This window comes from Leptosomus discolor, chromosome 19 (genome assembly GCF_034619465.1).
Source record: "Leptosomus discolor isolate bLepDis1 chromosome 19, bLepDis1.hap2, whole genome shotgun sequence".
NCBI classification, from domain to species: domain Eukaryota; kingdom Metazoa; phylum Chordata; class Aves; order Leptosomiformes; family Leptosomidae; genus Leptosomus; species Leptosomus discolor.
In genome coordinates, this window is record NC_141409.1 from 3496792 (window position 1) to 3518070 (window position 21279).

Genomic DNA, 21279 nt, shown 5'->3' on the forward strand with positions numbered 1-21279 from the left:
CTGAAATCTCCTCGAAGGCAATAAATATGAGGCATGGGCTCAAAACCCTGGGTTCTAAGGCCTTTGCCTGATAGCTTATCTGAACAGCTTTTTTTTTTTTTTCTTTTTCCCCTAGCCAGGATTATGGTATAGAAAATAATAAACGGCTTTAATAACTTTCTAATAGTATTCTCAGGAGAGCCTCTATCTCCCGATTATTTTAATGAGTGCAAAAGCCTACCCCACCTCTGGCAGTAATTAGCGCTGTTGCCATTCCCTCCCTCTCGTTCCTGCAGGCTCTCTGTGGAGGTACGTCCGTGCCAGCATGTCCCTCTCCGGGTATATGCCTCCTCTCTGCGACCCGAAGGATGGGCATCTCTTGATGGATGGAGGCTATATCAACAATCTTCCCGGTAGGTGCGCAGATCAGTGGGGAAGAAGTTACTGAGAACACAGCCTGTCAAACAGCCTGCAAAACTGTCCTCTTCTCTTCTCTTTTTTTTTTTTTTTTTTTTTTTTTCCCCTCTAAAAAAGAAACAAGGAGAAATACTGCAGACACCTTTAATCTCATGATGGTTACCAGGAGTCATTGTTCTCAGTTTCCTAGGTGTTTGCTTTATCATGGCTTTATTAAGACTACTTTTTGTTACAAAGTATTTCCTAATAGACATATTCTGAACATATAATTCCAAGCTAATTTTGAATTTATTTTAGTGCTTGCTGAAAGGAGAGGGCAGAAATTAAATTGCAAACATAGTCTCTCTTTGAGTTTCTTTTCAAAAAGTATCAGTTGAATAAAAAATAGTTCTGAGAAGGCAAAGGCATTAACTCTTCATCGTTCAGACTGGTGTCACCCAGAGCCCGAAGGGTTCAGCTGACAGGCATCGCTGCCTTGCTTAGCTGCTGGCAGAGGTGGAATCACGTGGTGTTGGAGAGAGTGGTTTGGAGTTTGGGGTGTTGTGAGGACTGAATCCAAAAGGGCCTAAGCTGTATGAATTCAATTGTGTGTGTTTGGGATGTGTTTTATGTCAGAGTTGGCATTGTAGTCAGAAGGCGTGGGACTGGAGGAAAGCCAGTGTCACTCCCGTTTTCAAGAAGGGCAGGAAGGAGGACCTGGGAAACTGCAGGCCAGTCAGCCTGACCTCCATCCCTGGAAAGGTGATGGAGCAGCTCATTCTGGATGTCATCTCTAGGCACGTGGAGGAAAGGAAGGTTATCAGGAGTGGTCAACATGGATTCACTGAGGGGAAATCATGCTTGACCAACCTGATAGCTTTCTAGGATGGCATGACTGGCTGGGTGGATGAGGGGGGAGCAGTGGATGTTGTCTACCTCGACTTCAGCAAGGCTCCGACACTGTCTCCCATCACATCCTCATAGGTAAGTTTAGGAAGTGTGGGATAGATGAGTGGACAGTGAGGTGGGTTGAGAACTGGCTGAAGGACAGAGCTCGGAGGGTTGTGATCAGCAGCTCAGGGTCCAGTGGGAGGCCTGTGGCTAGTGGTGTTCCCCAGGAGTCAGTACTGGGTCCAGTCTCACTCAATATATTCATCAGTGACCTGGCTGAAGGGACAGAGGGCACCCTCAGCGAGTTTCCTGATGACACTAAACTGGGAGGAGTGGCTGACACGCCGGAAGGCCGTGCTGCCATCCAGCGAGAGCTGGGCAGGCTGGAGAGCTGGGCAGAGAGGAACCTGATGAGGTTCAGCAACGGCAAGTGGAGGGTCCTGCAGCTGGGGAGGAATAACCCCGTGCACCAGTACGGGCTGGAGGTCGATCTGCTGGAGAGCAGCTCTGTGGAGAGCTGGGACCTGGGAGCTGTGGTGGACAGCGAGTTAGCCATGAGCCAGCAATGTGCTCTGGTGGCCAAGAAGGCCAATGGTGTCCTGGGGTGCCTGAAGAAGAATGTGGCCAGCAGGTCGAGGGAGGTTCTTCTCCCCCACTGCTCTGCCCTGGTGAGGCCACATCTGGAGTACTGTGTCCAGTTCTGGGGCCCCCAGTTCAAGAGGGACAGGGAACTACTGGGGAGAGTCCAGTGGAGGGCTATGAGGATGATGAGGGGACTGGAGCATCTCTCTTGTGAGGAAAGGCTGAGAGACCTGGGGCTCTTTAGCCTGGAGAAGAGAAGGCTGAGAGGGGACCTTATCAACGCTTGTAAATACCTCAAGGGTGGGTGTCAGAGGATGGGGCCAGGCTCTTCTCAGTGGCGCCCAGTGACAGGACAAGGGGCAACGGGCACAAACTGGAGCACAGGGAGTTCCACCTGAACATGAGGAAAAACTTCTTTCCATTAAGGGTGGCAGAGCACTGAACAGGCTGCCCAGGGAGGCTGTGGAGTCTCCCTCCCTGGGGATATTCAAAACCCGCCTGGATGCGGTCCTGTGTGACCTGCTGTGGGTGACCCTGCTTTAGCAGGGGGTTGGATTAGATGATCTCCAGAGGTCCCTTCCAAGCCCTGCCGTTCTGTGATTCTGTAAAGGTGGGTGGTGGCCAAGATTAAAGACAGATGTGTGGTCTCATTGCAGTTTGTGACTATAATTGTGTACAAATAAAGAGAAAGGAGTCTAAGCTAGACTCCACGTCTGAGCAACTTAAATCACTTGCACGTACCAGACCAAACCCAGGCTATGTTTTTCCATCAGGGCTGTATTAGCGTAAAAAACAGAAATGGAAATAACACAACATAGACCCCCAAAATCTGTGTCTGACATTCTTTCTTTGTGTCTGTAAGCAAAAGTATGAATTGCAAATCAAAGCATCTTTTCCACCTGCACATATTGGAGAGGGCAAAGAGCACACGTGCAGGTGACACTAGGTGGAAAAGACACAATAGACCGAACGAGCCCAGGAATATAAATCCAAGTTACAGAACAGATCTGATTTAAGTAAGTGTCTAAATTAGGCATTTAAATTGGTTCTTCAGAGCTGTGGTTTTCCTACGCATAACTATTCTGGAAAGTGCAACTATCTTGGACTCTGGGGGTGTGAAAGAAATATAAATGCGTTCTGTGAGGTGCGTGTCCTTCTCTCCCCTCCCTTGGCACTTCCCTAAATCCTCGCCCGTATCCAAAGGCTGCAGCTAGTCCTTTTACTGACCTTGCAGTAGGAAGTGTTGCCTCATTTCTTTCCCATTTCCAAATTTGAATCTTTCTCTTGGATCCCAAAGCTTTTCTTAGAATGAAATCCTCCCAGCCCCTCCTTGCTGTCTGATTCCTGTGCTGCTCCTTTCCTTTGTTACCTCCTGTCTGCGGGGTTGACCCCTCCACTGCTGACTCTCCTCTTTAAGGCCACTGCCACTTGTTCTCTCTACAGGTCCCTCAGTTCTTTTATTCTCTTGAGAACTGCTACACAAGGTAGAATTAATGTGGGTTTCATGTGCTCTTTCACGTTATGCCGCATGCGGTGTAGCTGCGGATTCGGTCTGTGTGTGTCCCACCTCCCCTCCCCTGGTCCCCGCTGTAGTTTTGCTGCTGCCTTCACACAGGCCCTGGTGACAATGTGGCCTCAGAGAGAGTCAGGTCATCCCACCCGTCCAGGGAAAATGTACCCACAAGTGGGAACTGACCCTGAGGTTACGCCGGGGCTCACTCAGCCGGTGTGGAGCGGGCAGCGTGCTCGGATCACTCTGTTGAAATGGAGCAGGTGGGGTAGGAGCCTCCCCCGGGGGAAATGGTCTCTGGGCAGAGTTGCTGCGAATGTTTGTACCTGAGGCTGTTCAGAGGCCCTCACGGCAGGTACGACCGGAGGGCACGTGCACCCTGGCAGTAGGTACGAAAGCTTTGGCTGAGCAGCAGCGGGGGGGCAGCACTGGTGCTGACGGGACCTTCTTTCCCACTAGCTGACGTTGCGAGATCGATGGGCGCGAAGGTGGTGATCGCGATCGATGTGGGGAGCCGGGATGAGACGGACCTCACCAACTACGGCGACTGCTTGTCTGGCTGGTGGCTGCTCTGGAAGAGGTGGAATCCCCTGGCCGAGAAAGTCAAGGTATTATAGACTATATTAAAGTGGCAGCTGGTTTTATGTACAGCGTGGGAAGCTTCCCCTTGTTCCTTCAGGGAGCAAGCCTGGTGACAGACCATCACCTTTCTTGGGTTTGAGCTCTTGCTCATGGACAAAGAGAGCTGGGCAGTGCCCTGACACCAAAGGAAAGGCAGTAACATGGGAGCGGGTAGAGCCCCAGTCTGGGAGGGGGATGGTAGAGCAAAGAAACCTTTTCTTAAAGGTGCGTTAAGCTTTGATAAAGTCAGAATTCACGAATTTTACCAATAAAAATAGTAACTTTGTCCAATTCAGTGCTTCTATCCTATATGTCTCTGAACTGTTGATTTAGGGACATTTTAGCACTAGGCAGTAATTAACTTTACAACTACTGACAACACGGGGCTGCAGAACATGATTTTTTTTTTTTTTCTTTTGTTGCATGCAGTCAGGCCAACCCTGTTACTTGCTCTTCTGCATTTCCTAAATTCTCTGGCTCTGCCGCTGTCCTCCAAGTGAATGCTGTTTTTTCTTCTTCCCTCTTAACTACAATTAACACATTGCCCTCTTGGAACTGGAAGTAAAATGCTTGTTTGTGCTTCCCAAAGTTGGGAAAAATACTACAAGCTGCAGGTATTGCCTGTAATCCGAAGTCTTCCTCTGTGATAACTCCCTTCCCTGAAAAGGTCTGATCTCCCTGAGAATCACAGGATAGCTAGGTTGGAAAAGACCTCTGAGATCATCAAGTCCAGCTGTCACTGACAGGGCCCTTTGGAGCTGGTGCGGCTGTGGAGTGCCCTGCTGTGCTTTGGCAGAGTTGGCCACGCTGCTCCCAGCAGGTAGTGGCAGTGTTTGGTGGGGGGAAATGGAAGACCCTGACTCTTCTCAGTAGTGCCCAGTGAGGTATTACAGCTGCCCAAATAGGAACAGGCACACGTGAAAACGTAGGATTCCTTCTGAACACTAGAAAACGCTTTTTTTTTTTTTTACTGGGGGTGGTGAAACATTGGCCGAACAGAGAGACTGTAGAGTCGCCATCTGTGGAGAAACTCAAAACGCAGCTGGACATGGCCTTGGACAACCTGTCCCAGCTGACCCTGCTTGAGCCAGGAGGGTTGGACTAGACAATCTCAAGCTGTCCCTGTCAGCCTCAGCCGTTCTCTCTGCCTTGGTCCTGTAGAAATCATCACTGAGTGCTGCCTTGAAGGATCACCATGCCCTTCTCCCCTCAGCGCAGATCTCTCTCTTTAGGTACTGCTATGTCCTGGAATGGAAGCTCTGCTCAACCCTGAAGTGCAGAGATGTGTTTCAAGGCAATTTTCTTTCTGCTGTTGATTATGGAGACTCACTGGCTAGCTGTCCACACTGCCTGGGAAACAGATGGAGGTGCTGATGTGTGAAGGCTTTAGCAGGCTTCTTTTTGCTCTTGGGGAAAAGAAAAAAATTGATAGATAACTTGCTTTTTCTCCATTGTGACTATAGAACGTATTCTGAAGTTAAGTTTCTGAATTAATCACAATGGGTGTGTCTGGCCTGGTCGGCAGGTGCTGAATATGGCAGAGATCCAGACGCGGCTTGCGTACGTGTGCTGTGTGCGGCAGCTGGAGATGGTGAAGAACAGCGACTACTGCGAGTATATCCGGCCACCCATCGACCGATACGGTACCCTGGACTTCGGGAAGTTTGATGAAATCTGTGTAAGTCCATCCCGGGGAAAGCAGTTCCCTTGTATTGCTGTTCCACAGAAACCTGTTGGTTCGTGGTGCTAATTAGTGCCTAAGCTGTTGGAGAGTAAGAGAAGTCATTTGGCACAGAGTGAATAACTGATGCTAAATAATGCTGTGGAATGATCTCATGGCGGTGAGATTGGATTAACAGCAGAAATCGAGTTAGTAATCTTGATTATGTAATGACCTGTGAACGGATCAGTTGCCTCGCTCTGTTTTGTGGCAGTTCTTGCTCAGCTGCTTGGTGAAAACGCTTGGGTGTCTGAGCTGCTTTGGGCAGTTGGGGTTTGTCAAGTGGTGTCATTTCTTTCCCTTCATTGTGTAGCTTGTTGTCATGTGAAAGATTGAAGAAGCCTGCAGGGGAGGCTGTGGATCACTGAAACGGAGGGCAACACGCTAAAACACCTGCCTTGGTTAACGTTTCAACACTCCTGTTAGTAAAACGTATCATCCACAATTCCTCTGCACCCGATAGAGTATCGGGGAAATGGCACCAATGTCAGTGGAAGGTCGTTGTAAAAAGGGCAGGACCAGGTTACTTGTCTCTGGGATTTAGTTTTGTTTGTTTATGCATCAGAAACCGGCGTGGGAAGAACTGACTCCAGATGCGCAGTTGAGTTGTCTTAGTGACGTAATAAGCATTCACCAAAAACATCTCTGCCCCGGTGGAGGCTGTGGTAGCATTTCCAGCTCATTGTCTCTCTTCAAGGCAGTTATTTTACTGTCTCCTTCCATTCTTTGCCTGCTTCAGCCATGCGAGCATCTTCCATCTTCAGATGTTTCTGCGTAGCTTTTGCTCTTCTCCTGGGCTGGAAACCCCCCCGCCCCCACCAGTCTTTCTGCAAGTCAATCTCCTTTATAGATGTAGTGAGAACCTACAATACTCGTTAGGCTGCAGATGGATTTCTCTGATACTGTCTTGTAAAGGCTAAACAAAACCAGCTAAGCCCTGCAGATTCATATTGGAGAGAGTCCTTAGGACCGAACAGCATCTATTCCAAACCACCAGCTGATTTCCCCAAGATAAATATTTTCTCAAGGATATTTGGTGTCTCGTAGCTCTTGGGCAAACAGTGCTGTCTGCCAACGGTGGATCTAAGATTTCGCTGATAAATAATATTCTTCGCTAGATGAAATGCCCTGGCCGTTCTGAAAACCTTGACAAACTGGTCTGGTAGTTCATCACCGTAACAGACAGTAAGCTGTCAAATCATTGTTCTGTCTCTGTCTAATTTGGTGTCGTTAAAAGAGATTTAAAGACATCAGGCAAACTTTTCTCAGTGGAATAAAACTTGAGAAAAGTGCAGTTTCTCAAAGATGTCACTTTGTGAGCAAGTTCTTGCCACGGGACACTGCAGGTGTGGAGGGGCAGGACCCTCCTGGATTTTCAGTCCCTGCAGCTTAGCTAGATAACTTTTGTCCACAGGGAAGCTTTAAACTGTGCTGACCTTAAAGGAAAGGGCAGTCTAGGCATTCCTTCGTCACAGGCAATGACGTAGTGGGGTTTTCATTTCAGCGGTGTACCTGGATTTTGCAGAAAGTAGAGATGGGCACCATGTAACCATTCAGTATGTTCAAAAGAACAAAAATCCCCTCCTTTTGTCAAAATCCCTCTTCCATATCAGCCGAGAGCGATGTCAGCTGCACGTAATTTCCCAAAGCTCAGGTTCTTGCAGTTATTTTGGGTCAAATCAGGCAGTTGTAGATCTGTCAGGTCCCTTTTCCTCCTGAGTAGTCACACCCCTCCCCGGGCTGAGGAGCTACGATCGATTCTGAGAGGTGAATTCCAGCCTGAGTGCCTCCCGTGCTTTGAACTGTGGTCCAAAAACCAGAGGAGAGATGATACCAGCTCTGCCAGGGCTGCTTCCAGCGCTCGGAGTTGCCCCACAAGCCTGAGGTCCAGTGCGTGCTGCCAGCATGAGAGCTGGAAATAGGATCCAGGGCTCCTGACACCTGTTTCTCTGGCCTTTCTATTTGATTTTTCAACACCGTTTCTACTATCTTGTTAGAAAACCAGTAAAACTTGGAGCATTTGTTTTATTTTTTCCAGTTGTTTCCATGCCAATGACGCGGTGCCATGTTGTTACTCCAAGCACAAATTACTCAATACTTTTAAATTAGAGGAATGTGGAGTTGGTGGGTTTGGTGTTGTCCATGTGGCATCACTGCTGCTCCCGCAAACAGACGCTCGCGTGTCTGGCTTAACTTACTGCAAGAGATTTTGGAACGAGGTGCCCTATGGTGACTTTTCTCTGCTGGTAAAGTGCTGGGGTTTTTTTTCTTGGCTCCTCTAGAGCCCAGAAGGGAGAAGCCACAAATTAACTCCTGTTGTTACCTTCTTCCAAAGAAAGAGCTGGTACTGGCAGGGCGCTTATGTGTCCGTCCTAAGCCTCTCTTGAAACGGCATTATTCTGCGAGCAGCTTGCTTGAAGCCACTGCTGTAAAAATAGTTGTGTCAGGTGGCACTTTTTGTGGCATTCTGTGGGGTCACAGGTCAAGTTAGCGTTGGACTTAAAATAGCACCTTGTTTGCTTAATCGTTCCCCTAATTCTTAGGCTGAACAGCTGACGTAGCTGGGGCTGGAAGGCAGCAAAAGTACATCCTGACTTTGGGGCAGACCTCTGGATTTCCTACTAATTTGTGGATGATGTCACATAATGGGTTTTGTAGTCATTAATTACTTTTTTCCCCCCTGACTCTTTTTTTTTTCTTTTTTTTTTTTTTTTTCCAGGAAGTGGGATATCAGCATGGGAAAACTGTATTTAATGTCTGGTGCAGGAGTGGGGTCCTTGAGAAGATGCTAAGAGACAGGCAAGAGACCTGCAAATCCAAAACTGATGTGAGTGTTCGGTTTAAATGCACTGTTCTGCAAGGCTGCTTGATGCGCGCCGGATGGCATGCTGCCCAGAAACTGCTCAGGGGTAGGAAGGAGAATGATCGATTGCCGAAAGTCCATATGGTGAGCAGGGATGTGTTAGTTAAAACTGTATTTTGGGCAAGAAAAGGTATGATCGGATTTTCAGAATCTTATTTCCTTGAACCATAGCCTGAATGAATGAGGTCCTGATCATCAGGTACAGGCGTGGACAAAGTGTGTGCTGCCAGAGCCCAAGCTCCGGTGCCTGCCTCTCCATCCCTGATACCTGCTGCGTGCCCCTGCAGAGATCCATCCGTACCCTCAGCCAGTACGGTGGGATCTCTGAAACCCCAGGGCCTGACGTAGTGCTCCGTAGGGCAGCGCTCCTGTTGCTGTTTCGTTCTAACAGTGCCTGATACCATGCTGGTAACCTGGAGTCGGTCACAACACGAACGTCCCTTGAAGGACGGCAGGATGCCCACCAGCAACCAGCACTTTGAGGCACGTAGCTGATGGGTGCGTGTCTACACGCCCACCTTTCTCTTTTCCTCCACCGTGTGCGTCAGCAGTCTTGAGGGCCCTAAATGCTGCTGGCTGAGCTGCCTCCTGCCCCAAGTGCTGGCTGTGACTGTGCCCCGCAGGTCCTGTGAGAGAGGACGGTCTGTGGTTTCAGGTGGTGGGCCGCGTTTGTACCCATCGCTTGAATGCGCGTGTGGGCTGCCTCCCTGGGTGATGCTGGGTGGGCACAAGTAACCTTTTAAGGGTTATTTTTCATTTATTCTTGTGCCACAAACATCAGGTGGTGCCTGGATATTGTTCTTGCTGCTAGAAACTGGTCTGCCAGGGCAGTGGTGCTCTCCCACCAGCTGCCCCGTGCCCTCACAGAGGACGTGAATCGGGATCGCTGGCATTGATCTCCACCATTGCTGGCTTTCAGGATGTGACTCAAATAGTTCTCAGATGCTTCCAGAAGACTTGTGTTGGAGCCTTGCTGGAGAGGTGGTTTCAGCCAAGAGTTAAAATCCCTGCAAGGATGTAGGCTTCTTGCTTTGTTGCTTTTTTTCCTCCCTCCTCTATTAGAAAAGGCGTTTCGTAGAGCCGGCATCAAGGCTCCGCAGAAGCTTGCAGCGCTGTCGAGGTACTGCGCTTCATGCGCCTTGTTCTGCCCACTGCAGCACAGCCAAGCAGTTAGTGGTAAATGCCTGATTCTGGTAAATCTACAGGCTACACAGCGTAGCTGTGTGGTTACAGTCCCATTAAGATATCTGCTCAAAAGCAGGATAAAAATCTCTTAGTTTTACAATTTAAGGATTGAGGTCAGCCTCTAGAGTTGGTTCGTAACTCAGGGGGCTGACTGAATTTCTTGGCGGGGAAGTTTCGGTTGTTTTTAAGAAAGAGTTAATCAACTTTTTGAGGACTTGGGTACAATGTTATAATATACTGGCTTATTATCTTTACTCTCCTTTGGATTCCTCTGATTTAAAACCCAAGTGCTACAAAAGCCTTCACGTTTTACCCAGTAATTCATCTTTTAGAGATAGGGAAATGAGCAGTAATATTTTAAGTGATTGCCAAAATGTATCATAACTGTAGTGAGCCTCACTAAGGAAAGTCAATAGAGGTGAAAGATGACATTGAGGATTTGCAGCTCTTCCAGAGGTCGGTGGTAGAGCCCTTCTGCTAGGAGGGAGGTGGCACGAGCAAGGGGAGAGGAAGGGCAGTACTTGCAGGGATGGACATGAGCCCAGCAACGAGGGGTGGATGACGCCCACATCTGAGCTGGTTGTCCTACACCCCCATTTGTCACCAGAGAGGTGAGTTCTGTAGGGTGTGAGTCACTTGATGAAATGGAAATGACTCCGCTGGGATAAGATGAATGGCACCTCTGCCCCGGCCACGTGAAGGCAGCCAAGGGGGACTAGTGCCGATGACTTCCTATCATCAGATGAAACCCACCCGAGCTGCCTGGTGGGGTGAGTGGCTTTGGGAGGAGCACAGAGGGACTGAGCTTTGTGGGAAACTAGCTGGTGATCTGAGCAGCCCCAAAACTCACCAGCTTGTTAATTCTTACTGGGAAGATGACCTGGACTAGGCGATACGTTAGTCTGAGCTGCAGAAGTTGGGTCCCCATTCTGGGGACCTCTGGCACCTGGTGTTCATTCAGGCTAGTTACAAGCTGGTGTGTGTTTGGTTTTGTGTATTAATAGTCATAAGGAGAGTCAAGGGAGGGAAAATTGTGAGTGTCTCAGAAATGGTTATATGTCCTATTTCATCCTCTAGCTTTTGTCACCAACTGGTGACAAACTCAAACATTCATTGCTGTAACAAATGCTTTCTTTTAAAGAAGACTTCTTTTAAAATTGCCCGTTATACAGGATACAGTAATTCAAGTTAGTATTTCAGCTAAATTGTTATATTAGAGCTGTGCATCAAGCAGCATGTTGAACATTTATCACAATCTACCCTGGTTTTCATGGCCCTTCAGCTGCCCTGGAGATCAAGTATAGCACGTGCTCATAGCAGACACAGCCTGTCATTGCGTTTCTGTACGCACTTGATAGCGAGGCAGAGAGTGCTGAGTGCTGGGATGCCAAGAGAACGAAAATAATGGGTTCAGGAGAGGGACTCACAAACTGCCTGGGTGATGGAACAGGAACCATCAGCTTTGTGCGTCCCCCCAACCTGACACTAAGGCTCAGTTCCAGGCTGTGCTCCCAAGGACCTAGGAGATCTTCTGCTCTTCCTCTGGAAACTCTGGAGTCCTGTAAAAACCAAGATTTTTTTCATCTGACTTTTGTTTCAGTAGATTTATTTCTACAAAATAAGAAGTATTGCAGGCCCCCCCTGGGGTGTTTGTCTTTTTTTTTTTTTTTTTTCTTAGTCCATTAGAGTCATTTAAGTCCTTTAGCTCCGCTATCTTCCAAGGATAACAGCTGATATTTTTAACTCGCCTTTCGTTAGCGAAGGTTTTGATGCTCTATATGTTTTGGTTCTTCAGCTATTTCTGGAGTGCTCAACATCTGAGAGAGCTGAGCGTGTTTTCTTATCATCTTGTTTCCATGTCGTAAGCATGCAATTTTTACTTAAAAACTCCAGATATTTAATCATTTAGATACTTTTCCTTTGCTTTCATCATTCAATCACTGTTTATCTTGTCTGAGAAATGCAAATACTGAAGACACAAACAACAGGAACCTTACATAAACTTCACTTGAATAACCCTCGCTCTTCCCCAGCACAGAATAATGCAATACCATTAATTGGATCTCCTCAGGGAAGTTTTGTCTACTGAAGTGTTATTCATAGTCAAAGCTAAATATAATCTAACAGACTACAATAGTAACTGTCTTTCTCCTCTAATTTATTTAATAAAGATCGTACCGAAGAGAATACTTTCCTCCTTGGAAAAAAAAATATCAGCAGAAAGATTTTTAGAGTAAGTAGGTTTCAGATGAATCCGAGACACTTCTTTGCCTTGTGTTAACTATGGGAGTGTGAGTTTGTCTGTAAAAGAAATAAGAGGAAGTGCTTAAACATTAAATTCCTGTTTGCAAAGCATCGGATGAGTGTGGGAAGACACCTGGTTTCCCCCAAGTGGCATTCCAGTCCTGGTGCTGACCTGTGGGGTGCAGCTGCCTCACCAAGCGGCCTCTAACAGGCTCACGCCTGAGTGTCAGCGCCCGTAACAGATACTCCCGGTCACACGTACGGTTGCCTTCATCCTCCTCTGTCCTCACAGCTCGTCTGCAGGAGCACGTGAGCTGGTGGTGGTTTTCCTGAAGCACCTTTTGGTGGCGGTCGCTGCAGGATTTGGTTCAGCAGTTCATACGGTGCCCCGGGCTTTCGTCCCCTCCAAAGCCAGTCCCTGTCTGCTCCGTGTGCCCAAGGACAGCCTGGCACGTGTCTGCCCGAGGGCTCTGTGCCGCCCCTTTGTCTGCACGGTAAGAGCCCTCGCTTTTAGAGGGCAGGTGATTGCCTCGAGCATCGCTGGGCTTGCTTGGTGGCCGGAGTTTGCACATATCCCTCGCTTAGTCATAGGGCACAAAATGGAGATGTAGATGCTTTTTTCCCTGTCCTGAGCAACAACCTTCTGCGAACGCTTCACTCGGACCATTCAGGTCAGATATTCAAAATGACTGGACTGACTCACCCTTCTTGACGGTTCCTTAATGGTCACACTGAGCTTCTGAGCCTCCTGACTTCTGTATGTTCAAAGTGTGTCCCCTAAGCTACTGCTGTTTCATTTCATACAGGTATTTTTTAATTCCCTCTGGCTTTTTCTCTGTCCACCACTCCCCACCAGCTGTTTGTCCTGGATCTGCACCTTGCTTTAGCTGTACTAAATGACATCAAAAGTCAGTTATGGATTAAAGGTCAACTGAGAGCAATCTGCTGCAGCTGTAATGGGCTTCTGCTGTGACCCCCACAGGGGTTGTATGATTCATAGTATCAGTGCTCTTGCCAGAAGAGCGAAGAATTTCTTGTAAAAACCCTGTGTTAGGAAACAGCCCTGTCTGGATGCACGTGGACAGGGCTGGGTGTTTAGAAAGATGACTGTCACAGCAATTCCTGGCAGCCCAGTGCCGGTGACATGCCCCCTGCCAGCTCTTCCCCGTCTCTCTCCTCTGGGGGTGTGTGCCATTGCACTAATTAAAATCACTGGTTTTAAAACAAGGTGACGGGTGTTCAGGTTTCCATCTGGTGACCTTGTGCGTGGGCCTGAGGCGGCAGGTAGGGCTGCTCACAGCACGGCACGTGGGACGACCAAAACGGTTCTTAAGTGCCAAAGTTGGGGTTTGTTAGAGGAGAAACTGGAGCAGGCAACTTCCAAAATAGAGAGCTCTCAACCCACTGCTTGGGTGAGAAAGTGAAAATAGGAAGGGTTTATTGGAAAGAGGAATTACAGTGACAAATATTTCTCGTTGCGGGTGGACCGGGTACCTTAGGCTCACTGCAGCACCTCCAGCTCCATGGCTTGTCGGGGGCCCCGGGTGGGTCCTGGTCACCCCAGTGCCTGGGCTGCTGCCGGCCTGTCCGTGCAGCCTCCCATGGCATCACTCTGCAGGCTCGGGGCTGGACCGTGTGCGGTGTCCTGCCCGGGCACTGCAGCACCTCCTCCTCCTCCCAGGGGAAGGCAGAAACTCCCGGCGGGTGCACCTGGCCCAGCTGGTCCCTCTCATGACGTAACGGAAAGAGAACAAACAAGTAAATCGAGCACTGTCTCGTGGAGTCCAGGCCCTCAGGTTCTTGTCTTTGTGGTCTTTTCTATACTTTGCTAAATTTTTAATAGGACTTCTTGGGGCATGGACGGAGAAGGAGCCATTAGAGGTTGTCCCACTGTTTGCACTTGGACTCCCATCTCTGCCACCAGACCTGTATCAGGAAAGTTGTTTTGAGAATTAATCGCTGATGAGCATTGGCTTTCGAGGGGGCACTTGTGGAGAATTTGTGTGTCTGGAGCTTTTTCTGGTCGATGTACAATTTTTATACAGTCTTAACTTGTTTGGATTTTTTCTGTATATTTGTTAACATACCTAAAACTTACTGCTGTGTTTCAGAATGTGACCTGTCCCACCACCTCTTTCACGGACCTGGCAGAAATTGTGTCCAGGATCGAGCCTGTGAAAGCGCCCGTGGCAGACGGTGAGTGGGGTGATCCGGCCGGCACCGCACAAGTGTTGGGAAGGGCAGCGAGGCAGGGACGGCTGCTGGCTCCTCCGGCCTGCCTTGTCGAACTGCTTCCATTAACGCCCCGTGCTCTGAGCTGCGATGGTTTGGGGCTGGCTGCTGAGCAAAGCCGGCAGTGGCAACCGGTGTCCCTGCTTCACCCAGAGCCCCTGCCCGCCGGTGTGCCCGAGCTTGCCCCAGGCCAGGCCCTCCGCGTCCCCCTCCTGCCTCCCCCAGGAGGGGCTGGGAGTCAGGTGTTCTTGCCACGGCGAGACACCCGCTGTCAGCCCGTTACCGGTGCGGTCCGGCGTGGTTTCCTGGTGGGAGCACTGCTTGCTCAGGTCAGCCTCATCTGAGTGAAATAACACGTGGGGCAACTCCTGCGAAGTCGAGCTTTCGTTCCCCTCGTGCTCCCCCCTTGCGATGGCTTCGCTCTTTGGTCTGTGCCCTTTTCAGATGGGAGGAGGCTGATTTAAAGCTCTGACTGAAGGAGTTTTTCCCTGCTGTCACAAACAGGATCCGGAGCGATTCACTGGCTCCGTTGTGTTTTGTACGCTTCTGTTACGGGGAGCACTAGGGAACTAATGAGGAGCAGGTCACGGCTCCTGCATCTTTACACGAAGGCACTCGGGTGCCTTGTGCCCCAGTTGTGCCCTGCGGAGCGGTTCCCTGTCCGTGCCGTAACCAAAGCTCACTTAACAAAGAGGATCAGAGTTTTGCAGGCCTGAAATCTCGGCGCATTTCACCCGTGCTGGAGCTCTTTATAAACGGTCTCTCCCCTCCTCCCGATCCTTGTTCTTGCAGAGGGAAATCTAAAGTTAGCAGTGCTCCCATCTGTGACTGTTTGTAGAGATGTCCCTGTGATAATTTGAAATGCTAATTGCAATCATATGCCTTATGAAGAAAATATTAATCAAATGTGGCTGAAACACCCATTGGGAATAAGAATGAAGAGTTCATGTAATGTGGTTATTTAAGGCACAGACGTTAAGACCTGCTAAGATTTAACCAGTGTACTGGGACAGGTCTTCCTCCTTTATCTAGCTTCTGACTGTTCACTCCCGTTAGGAAGACCTGCTTTCTGCTGGGTGGGGCCATGAGCACGAGTGTAACAAAGGGACGTGTCTTTCAGAAAGTAGATGGGGTGGATGTGGGGCTGAGGAGGGGCTGTGCAGGGACTGCCTAGGATGGGACGGGCAGGTGCCACGTGCTGAAATCTGTTGGTTGTAGAGACTCCAGAGAAGGGGGAGGATGGCCCGAGAGAGTTGTACATGGGGGCACCGTGTCTTGAAGGGCCCTTTATGTTCATGTTGTGGGTGACTCTGTGTGCTGCTGCAGGCACCTTGCCTGCTTTTCGGCGGGCAGCGGCTGTAAAGGGATTGCTCCGAACGTGGCATCGCCTCGGCGCCTCCGGGATGGCGCCGCTTTTGCTAAAGAGGTGTCTGGGGCTATGGGAGAGGCGATCTGTACCAAGGTGAGCTCAGATGGAGGGTGACACCTCCCTGGCAGTGGCCTTGCAGCTGTCAGATGGTTCTGCTGGTGAGCCTTCGCGTTTATCTGCTTATGATGCTTTTGTCCCATGTCAGTAAGAAGACAGGGTGCTGCTTGGTGGCTGTGAAATGGCACCGTCAAAGAGGGTGACACGTTTTTTCTCCCTGGAAATCCTTTCCTGAGAGAGATCTCGGACTGCAGGGATTTAGAAAGGCTCTGCCTGTCCTGACAGCATACCGTAAGTCTCAGGCTGGGTGGAGAAATTCTGTCAGTAATTTTGTTCTAAAGAAAGAAAATGACAATGATCACGTTCTGATTGACTGGAAGAAGCGGGACGGGTCAGTACAAAGGGTGAAAGGCCTTGACAGGCGGAGGCTCCAGGTCAGAGTCTGTTTCTTTGCAGGGAAAGGGCAGTGAAGTTGCTACTCCACCCTTGAGCAAACTGAGAGCAATGATTGAAACGGTTACATGAAAAAAAACCCAAACAGGGAGACTGTCCCTCAGGAAGGGGTGAGTAGAGGGAAGCCAGGCAAAGCCCTGCGCTGGTCCCAGGGTACCTGCTGCCGCTGAGCAGGCGGGGAAGCCCCGGTAGCAGAAGAGCAGCTCGCTTTCACAGCTGAGCCGCAGCAGTTTTAGTAGCCGTGTTTCTGTTCTGCATCCAAACGCTTCCTCAGTTGGGATTTGGGTCTTTGTTCAGCTGTAATTGCGTTTCACACAGCCGTGGCCGTGGCCAGGGGAGCCCAGCTGCCATCCTCCAAGGGTGGCTCGGTCGGATCCTGGGTCACGCTCCCACCTGTGTGGGATTCCTGAGGACCCAAGTTGCACAGGCTCTTTGGGGATTTCCCACAGCAGGTTTCACATCTCCTTTTCCAAAGCAGCGATGCTTCAGGCCATCCCCACGGCCAGGTCTCGCGGTGTGAGGCAGCGCACTTGCAGCATGCGGTGGGTGAAGGAGGTCGAGGCACGTAACAAGCGATGTATCAAGTCATTGTAGCAACAGCCATTTGGATTAAAAGATTTGGGAAAGAGAAATGTGAATTGTGGTGTCAAATGCTGGTTTTGTCATACAGCTGAAGCAGGAAACATCCCAAAACCTCTCGAGGGACACAGTTATCGGGCACTAGGTCACCCTCTGCATCTTTGCTGCTTAAAAAGTGCTTGTGATGTAGGTTGTGATGAGCGACCAGATTCCCTGATTTACATCGAAGTCTGTCAGTGTTACTGAAACAGAAACCCTCCAGCTACACAGCACCGATTGTCCTCAGATGTGGCGTTGCCTGCAGGAATCTGGCATATATAGAAGAAACACTAAAAGCTACAGAATCACAAAGCAGATCTTTGGTGCGAGACGTGTGCCCTTCCTGCTGTGAATATGCTCCCCCCGCTAGCGGTAGGCTCGGGTACCTTCTGTGCCGTAATCTCCTCTTCAGTGGCTCGTTTTCGAGCTGTGGTGGTTGGTGGTGGTATGTGGAGCAGGGCAGCGAGGCCTCGGTCCTGCTTGATGCTTGTGGGAGCTTTTGTAGTGGGAAGGAGCGGTCGCCCCTTGAGCCCCAGGCGCTCAGCCTCAAGCAGGGCAGCGGCAGATGATGTTTGGGGACAGCAGGACTACCTGGTGTTCTCTGTTCCCCTCTAGTCCTCCAGCAGCCAGAGCTGTGAGAAGGGACACGCCCCTCTTCTTTCTTGTATCTGTATAAAGACCTGTTAAACACCGAATAGTGCTTGGAAAATCAACGAGTTTGGTTTAGGTCGTAGTCAGTTTTATTGGAGCTGTAAACTTCAAGCTATTGCTTGTGCTGTCGCAGTTCAGATGAGCTTCCAGTTTCTCTGGTGTGTTTTATCAAAGTGTTTTGAGTATAAACTAACAATAATTCTGTGATGCACAGTGAAAAAAAAAAAAATCTAAAAATTAAAAAAAAAAAGTCCAAATGTCTTTAATCCTCATGTTCTAGCAGTTGGTTGTAGCTATCGTGTTAGAAGAAAATGCGCGGAACAGACTGTGCTGTTGTCTTCAGCGTGGAGCAGATGCTATTGACTGTTCCCAAAAGAAATACTTAATCAAGAATCTGGTTTAAACACGAGTCACTTTCTTCACTAGTGGGCTGAAAACCAGGTAGTGCTTCAGCAACTCAAAGCACACTTGAAGTAACTCAGGAAAGTGGTGGAAACACTAGCGTCACCAAAAAAAAGGTTATTTTCTGCCATTTTAATGGCTTAACTTGCATTTGAAGAACTGCATGCCAGGAACTGTGCAAAAGGCAGGTGAGCAGCTGCCGCTTGCTTGGCCGCGCTGCCTCTGTGCCCCGGTTTCACGCCTGGTTGGGCTGGGGCCCTGCGGCGGCTGCAGATGTGTGGGGTGGTGTGTTGGGGCTGGGGGTGGGCGTCTGCCCCGGCACACGCGTTGAGTGTTGAGCTGATGTGGGAGAGAGTCAGTCCTGTTGGCCCTGCTGTGTTGGACAGACCCGAAAGTGGTCTGGCAGAGGCACTGACTCTGCACTGACGTGTCTCGTTCCTTGGGAGCAGGCTGCGGTGCTGGGGGCTTGGTGGCACTGCTGCCTGCCTCAGTGTGCACAGCCCTTGAGCTTCCCTAAATTATGTTAATCTGCCGAATTAATGGGGAGAGCAGGTGATTGTCTCCTGTGGAGAGAAGGGAGTGTAAATGTCACTGTCCCCTGTGGACCGGAGATTGTGAGACACGTAATTGTCACCTCCGCACCAGGAAGAGCTCGCCCAGTGCCTGGAAGTCCCTGGTTCCAGTGAGTCTGTGACTGCTGTGTCCAGGGGAGTTTGGTAGCTCACAGGCATGTTTCCTGAAGGTATTCGACAGGTCTTGTCTGGACTGACAGGGGGGACACAGCAACTACTCAGTGAAGAACATTCACCAGGGCGCATCTCCCCACTGCCAGCGTTTGTGTCCCTCCGGGCTGAAGAACACGGACAGTTTGCTGCTCTTGCTACAGGCTCTGTAGGTGTTGGAGGGCTCCAGGACACCAGTTCACATACAAGATGGTTTATTTTGTGATCTGGATGGAGAGCTGGTATCTGTGTTTGAGTCGTCCCCGTTCAGTGAGCTGCAGAGAGTTGGCCAGAGTCACCCTGCCCGGTGCCAGTGCTCAGCACGGGCAGCTGTCGCTCCTCTTCCAGTTTCCTCTGCCTCTCGGAATGCTACTTAAAACCAGTGGTTTCTTCTCTCTTCTCTCTTTAGATGAGTCAGACTACCAGACTGAGTATGAGGAAGAAGTTCTGGACAACCAGAAGGATGATTATATCAATTTCAGAAGCAACCAGGTTGAAGAAGACTCTGACTCGGTACGAACTGCCCTGGAGACAGGCAGTGCCCGTGCCATTGCCGAGTCCCATGTGAACGGTGTGAGGTGGAGGTGTCGGGCAGGATACTGAGAGAAGCACCTGGCAGGGCCTTGCTGAGGAGCACTGTGCAGAAATAAGTTTGCTTTCCATGGAGTACAGACACTAAATGACGCGTGCTCCCCCTGTTCGGGTCAGTTACCTACAGGGGTGCTGTGTGGGGCAAACCTGGCCACGGTTAAAACCTGGGCTCGCAGCTCTGGGGGTTTGCTCACGAGGTGGGTCGGGGCTGGAGAGCGCACGGCACAAGGTGAGGCTCAGGGAGCTGCTTTCTCCAGCTCGGGGGAGAGGAGGCGAAGAGAGGATCTGCCTGCTGTCGGCAGCTGCCTGCTGGGCGGTGATGGGGAAGACAGCAGCAGAGATGCACAGCAAAAAGACAAGAGGGGACAGGCACAACCTGCGCTACAGGAAATCCTCACTGGGTGCAGGGGGAGATATTTCCCTGGAAGCGTGGCTGAGAATGGCAATGGGCTGTGCAGGGAGGTGGAGGAAACTCCGTCCTTACAGATACTTGAAAACCAAATAGATGCCCTGAAGAGCCAGAGCTAGCATTAGAGTTAGCCCTGCTTAGAGCAGGAAATTTTATTGTACCTCCAGAGGTCCCTTCCAGCCAAAGTTGTTTGATTCTGTGGGACACCAGGTCCACACACCGAGGCCAGACTTCACACAGTGTGACCCACGGCCTGAGAAGCAAAGCTCGGAAGGGCTGTACCCCTGCTCTTACTCTGGCTGGCGTGGTCAGCAGGTTCAAAAGGTGAAGCTGCCTGTTGTGTTGGACATGAACAGTTCCTCAGTGGGTTTGGGAAGGTGCCCGCCTGGGGTGCTGCCCACGGAGGATGTAAGGTGGCTTCGGTGCTTTGGGTGGGTGGGGAGCTGGAGTGATGGCATAAAGACTTGGCTTGCTGGGCTGATCTCAGGTGGGTGACGTTGGTGGATAAAGAAGAGGTGGAGAGGAAGAGGACAGATTTTATGCAGCTTGGAGAGAATGCTGAAGAAAGAATTTGTGCTTATTTATTTATTTATTCTCCTTCAGGATGAAGATATGCAGATAAGAAAGCGCAGGAATCTCCCCAATGTGGATGGCCAGGCAAGCAGCACGGGAGAGCCGGGCTAGCGCTCAGAGGAGTCTGACCTTGCACCCCACTCCTACTGACAGCAGCCGTATTTATTTACTAAATGTTTAAAAAAACCAAAACAACGTCTAGTTGAAGTTAAGCAAGCTTTTGTCCTTCTCCAGACAGGGTATGGGGCATTCAGCTGCCAGCACTGAGCACAGATATCTGCATCGTGCCCAAGTCCCTTTGGAGCTCCCATGATGGGTGGCTGGTGTGTGCTGTCCTCCCTCGTACAGGTGCCAGTAGGAGCAGCCGGTTATTAATCACTCGGAGACTGGCAGAGGGGAAACGTGATGGGAAAGTGCAGTTAAATGCTGCCCTGATTTTTGCTGCGATATGTTCTAGTCGCTGTTTTTACTGCGAAGGCCCGAAGAATGACAGGATATTATCCTGCCGTGTGCTGAAAAGGCTCCGAGCAGCAGCACTAGAGAGAGGGAGGGTTCTGTGGGTCGCAGCAGTGTTGCTTTCTTTTCATATGAATCAGATAACTGTGTAATTAACTCCTCGGTGACTTTCCACCACGTACTTGTGAGCAGTGCTCTGACAGGAGCAAGTCTGAATGTATTTCACATGAAATCTAAACCTAAGAAATCACTTAATGTGAATGCTAGCTAGAGAGCCGGTATCCTCACACCATCAGCAGAGCATTTGCTGGTGGATCATGGAACTGACACTTGCCAAGCAGCTCTGGAATCACTATTTGGCTGTATTTGCCCTGTGAAATAAAGTTATTCTGCTGGATTGAAATGTCCGTGTGGTTCTTTGTGTTGAGTGCCACAAAGAGAAAGTTGTCAACAACTAAGAGCCCAACTTCCCCCTGCCTGTGTCAGACTTGCAAAGAAACGCGTGTGGTTTTCAGTTCCTAACCCCAGCAGGAGTCAGGCGGTGTATTGTCACGGATTGGAAAGAAATCTCCAGTGCTCTTCCCCCGGTGAGGGCTGCAGCAGTCGGTGTGAGTTGGACCGTGCTCAGAAGTCCCCCGGTGCTTGCTCTTCTTGTCTCACATCTGTCGTTGCCGATGGCTCTGCTCGGCTGGATAATCAAGCTAATTCTTGCTTTGTGTAAACTCTTGCTCAGCACTAGCTCTGGGTGCTGTTGC

At 49.9% G+C, this 21279-nt stretch overlaps 1 protein-coding gene across 1 annotated transcript in view; it reads left to right on the forward strand.

Moving 5' to 3' along the window:
• Positions 1 to 20921, forward strand: part of PNPLA7 (patatin like domain 7, lysophospholipase) — a 127972-nt gene extending 107051 nt beyond the window's left edge. Inside the window, exons 29-35 of the mRNA XM_086475571.1 lie at positions 276 to 392; positions 3818 to 3966; positions 5505 to 5657; positions 8419 to 8526; positions 14103 to 14187; positions 18905 to 19008; positions 20099 to 20921. Of these exons, the coding sequence (XP_086331697.1) occupies positions 276 to 392; positions 3818 to 3966; positions 5505 to 5657; positions 8419 to 8526; positions 14103 to 14187; positions 18905 to 19008; positions 20099 to 20179 (797 nt within the window). The 3' untranslated portion in view covers positions 20180 to 20921. The remainder of the gene's footprint in view (positions 1 to 275; positions 393 to 3817; positions 3967 to 5504; positions 5658 to 8418; positions 8527 to 14102; positions 14188 to 18904; positions 19009 to 20098) is intronic.
• Positions 20922 to 21279: the final 358 nt, after the last annotated feature.